The sequence below is a fragment of the Ruditapes philippinarum genome, unplaced genomic scaffold (assembly GCF_026571515.1).
Source record: "Ruditapes philippinarum isolate M1 unplaced genomic scaffold, ASM2657151v2 ctg2208_1_1_1_1, whole genome shotgun sequence".
Lineage (NCBI taxonomy): Eukaryota > Metazoa > Mollusca > Bivalvia > Venerida > Veneridae > Ruditapes > Ruditapes philippinarum.
In genome coordinates this window covers 57,927-62,736 of record NW_026859269.1, presented here as the reverse complement: position 1 = coordinate 62,736, position 4,810 = coordinate 57,927, and the positions used below count along the sequence as shown (strand labels likewise).

Sequence of the window (4,810 nt, the reverse complement as noted above, 5' to 3'; positions counted from 1 at the left end):
TGAAGGTCGATACGAGCCTTTTATCTTTCCGGTGATTTTCTTTAAACACCTGGTCACCGATTTCGTTCCACGTCAATCAGGGTTGATTTACGTCACTATTTCGTCAATGGCCCTTTTTTGGTTACAGTAATTAGCTCCCTAACTGATAAGCCAAGGGCTTTAAACAAGTGGTTATACACTGCGCCATCCCATTGTTGCCACTTAAATGTTTAAATGTAGAATTATTTATCTAAAATCTTAAGAGATCCACTTTAAAATCTACAGCTAGATGACCTGTCGATGGGAAAAGGGGTTAAATTGATATGTAAAATCTTTTTCAATGCATCATACATGTAGTTGTTTTGGTTGCTAGTTCAATACGTGGGAGCGGTGTCCTGGTGCTCACTCATTGTCTTTGTTTTTATATTCTATATGTTTTAATGCCAGTACTTAGTTAAAAACAATATATATTTCGAAAACGCATGTACTCATTTTCAAGGTGTGCTTATTTAAAAACAATTTATGTTGTTGATGAGTCATAAACCACTAAATTATGCTTGAAGTTTACTTGACTTAGAGTAAAATTTGGCAATATTGACCCGTGACTGATTTATTTTTGAAAGGCTCATCCGGTAGTTTCCATATTTGAGCCGCGTCATGACAAAACCAACATAGTGCCTTTGCGACCAGCATGGATCCAGACCAGCCTGCGCATCCGCGCAGTCTGATCAGGATCCATGCTGTTCGCTGTCAGTTTCTCCACTTGTAAAAGAGTTGGTAAGCGAACAGCATGGATCCTGATCAGACTGCGCGGATGCGCAGGCTGGTCTGGATCCATGCTGGTCGCAAATGCACTATGTTGGTTTTGTCATGACGCGGCTAATTTGTCTTACGATTTACGCATTGGTTCTTAATGAAAGTAGACCATTGCACAGTGGCAAGCACAACAGAATAGAAATAGCGTAGCTACAAGTTCGAGTACTAGGCAAACCATTTTCTTAGATATCTTCATGGATTATGTCTTTTTCAGGTTTTTTTCTAGATTTTTTTTAGAACTAACAAATTATTTTGATGGAGCATGGTTGGATTAAAGTTATTAATTTGTTAAATTTCTTGGTGTCTGTTTTTAAATTTTATAAATCGGATAATATGCAAAATTCCGTTAACACCAATATGTAAAGTCGTACAATTAGTGATTCACATGTACAAAAAAAGTTTCGCTGTCATTAGAAAATAATAAAAGAAAATAGAAAAATATTTTTTATAATGTATAGAAGCCACCATCCCACCATCCTTCAGTTTGCAACTAAACTCCCACAGCTTGTCACTGAGACTGATAAGGAAGGTGATTTGTTACACATATACCGTTTTGCCATACCAAAAAATCCGTAAAATATACTTCGGAATCCGATAATTACCGACAAAAGGTCACTGAATATTCAAATGTCTCAGGTCAATATTGCCAAACAATAGAAATTTCCACGATTTTACAAAACATAACCTATTGTCAAACTTATTAGATTTATGCATAGTTCTTAATTTTGTTATATATATGAATTTAAAACGCAATTGTCCTGCCATGCCGTGTACTTTTAATTTTAGTTACAGTTGTAAAAGCTGTCGTATTAATAAGAAATATATACACCGCTCCAAAGATTCGAACACATGACTTGTGGTCTGCAGACATGACACTTACAGGCAGGCTTTCCCCCCTGCAATATGTAAGGAATGGTTTTATTCCGTATTAAGTCCATGATCTCTTCTATGTTCGTTAACTAGTTTTGCTAATGAAGATTCTTGCACTTTACAATTGTTGGTTCGAATCTCTTCAGAGTAGTTGGCTATTCAGCTATAGCTAAAGGAAGTGAATGGTTCTGTCAAGAAGCCATGTAATAAAAAACATATCATTTACCATATACATGTACATTGTTTTTTTGTTTTGTTTTTTTTTTACATCAAATGTACAGATACTTTATTTATATGTACTTGATATATTGCCACCTTTACAGAAAAATGGAAAGCACATTTTCAAAAGGATATAAAGCTGTCTGTGGTTCGAACCCCACTAGGGGCACTGCTAATTTCCTTGAGCAAGAAATTTACCTGCGATTGCTTCACTTCACCCAGGTGTAAATGGGTACCTGCGAGGGTGGTATAATTCCGTTGCGCCAAAGTGTCGGCTGCACTAAGCGGAGTCAAAAGACTCCCCAGGGAGATTGATAGATAGATACCAGTAGCCCGATGACCAGGGGTAATAGCTGTAAAGTCGGTGAACGTGCGTAAGCATGAAACTTAGACAATAAAATGCAATTACTTTACTTTTTTTACTTGTCCGTTATTCGATATCTTAATAATGAGCTGCACATGCGCGATTGCAAATATTACTTTATCCTGCTTTCTTATGTATTTCATATGCGTTAAGCATCAGGGGACATAAATTAAAGATGTATCAACATTGACGCATAATCTCGCCTTTTCACTGATTCTTTTTAAATTCATTAGTGAAATTATGACTTTATCATCCAAAGAACATAATGACTGTAGCTTTCAAAGAACATATACTGACTTTATCATCCAAATAATATACTGACTGCAGCTTTCAAAGAACATAATGACTGTAGGTTTCAAAGAACATAATGACTGTAGGTTTCAAAGAACATAATGACTGTAGGTTTCAAAGAACAAAATGTCTGTAGCTTTCAAAGAACATAATGACTGTAGGTTTCAAAGAACATAATGACTGTAGGTTTCAAAGAACAAAATGTCTGTAGCTTTCAAATAACATAATGACTGTAGCTTTCAAAGAACATAATGACTGTAGCTTTCAAAGAACAAAATGTCTGTAGCTTTCAAATAACATAATGACTGTAGCTTTCAAAGAACATAATGTCTGTAGCTTTCAAAAACATAATGACTGTAGCTTTCAAAGAATATAATGCCTCTGCTTGCAAGTGTAAAGAAAATAATTAACAAAGAAATGTCATGAACTGATGTAACTGACTTTTCAAAGCTTGGCCCTGTGGATGAACATCTGACACATTATGGGCAACACTAATTTCCCATATGTTCAGGAAAGTTACTTTATCCAGAATGTCAGTAAATTCCTCAGTTAGAATCTTCTTATAAACAAGTGAAATGTATGGATCAAACCATTTTGAATCTGAAATACATGGAGATGGACCCTTGAAAAATACTTTAGCTTCCGGTTTTGAATTGAAAAGGCGTTTTAACGAGGCGACTAAATATTTTAGACGTTCCCGGTATTTTTCGGGGGGATATGAAGTAAAATGTGTGTGGTAGTTTAACAGCACAACTAAAGAACTACCTGGTATATCACTATTAGTTACTGAGTCAAGTATTTGGGGAAAAGATAGAATATTATTTATAGGTATTTCATAACCTCCAAAAAACATAGGCATAGCTTGTTTTCTGTAAATAAGTGTTATTCCGTGGTTTGTAAACGTGTTGCGACCATGGTAGGATTTAAAGTTAGGTCCAAAATTTAATGCTACCTTGAGTGTCTCATTTAATCCTAATATGTCCTTGATAAAGAAGTTCATGTACTGCCTTACTGTTGAATCTCCAAGAAAAATCAACGTTCTGTTTCGAAGGCATGTTCTGTAGTTTTCAATAGTGTGTGTGAAATTGGTTTTGCAGTTCGTCGGAATCCAGAGACGTTTCAAAAAGAATCCAATCGGAGATTTCTCTGTCCAAGACTCTAATGGCGTTCTTTCATTACAAGTTACAGATGAGTTTGTATCCGACTTAAACGTTACGTCTACTGACATTGGTATCCTGAATGTACCGTGTCCCGGAGATCGGATTTTATCCTTAACACTACGAACATGGCTTTTAAATGAACCAAGTGAGAATGATTGAAGGTCTTTACACTGGAATTGGCCTCCAGCAGGCAGTCCGCAATACCATGACATTCCTCCGTTTAAAGTCGTAAAATTACATACCCGAGAGCTTCCATATATGAAGCTGTTAGTATTACACGGCGCCAAAACTTTCGAATTGTTATACGAATAAATGGCCCTCAATCCATAGGGTTGTCTGAGAGTAAATACAATGTCACCGTACTTATTTAGAGCTTTATAGCGAAGACACGTATTCTCGACTGCTGAAACCAGCCTCAGATGAACATTAGTTTTTCCTGTCCAGAAAACTCGGATAAAACCCGTGTATGAACCGTTCCGATGATCGATAACATTTCCCGGAACCATACCGTCACCATACATCTGTATTGCCCACGCAAAAATGATATCTCCACCATTTAATTTCGGGATGTTTCTCTTATTGTACGTTCTAATACGAACGGTAATAACTCTGTATTTTGGTGAAAATATTGACCTTGCCCTCGTAAACTTTGTGCTTGTCATACTATATTTGTTAGCTGTTTCGACGCCATTACAAAAATCTGGGAGATTAACAACTGAAGTGAGAGCATTATTTATTACAAAATCGGTAGATCTACTTTCTTTTTCTGTCATGTTATTCATGATATATGTAAAAATAAAACCCGCATTCAGGACTAATAAAAATCCTAGAGTTGCCCTTTTACTCCGCACAGTTTTGAGTAAATTAGTTCTTGCAGATGATACCTCAAGTTTCGAAATTCCCATTGTACATCGCATCAATTATGTTTCAGCAATCTGTAATGAAAACAACAATACAATAATTCATTGTAACGCTGAAATCCCATCGACAAGCAATAGCGGGACATTTACTATAGGGATTTGAAATTTCCGATAAAAGCATCGACTTGTGGGTAATTCAGATTAGAACTCTTAAACGTTTAGAAACACCATCTACTTTTGGGTGCATGTCA

At 36.1% G+C, this 4,810-nt stretch overlaps 1 protein-coding gene across 1 annotated transcript; it reads right to left on the bottom strand.

Moving 5' to 3' along the window:
* Positions 1-2,945: 2,945 nt before the first annotated feature.
* On the bottom strand, positions 2,946-4,472 carry LOC132755920 (NXPE family member 3-like). The gene has a single exon (XM_060746858.1). It carries the CDS (start codon positions 4,470-4,472, stop codon positions 2,946-2,948), a length of 1,527 nt encoding a protein of 508 aa, XP_060602841.1.
* Between the last annotated feature and the right edge of the window lie 338 nt (positions 4,473-4,810).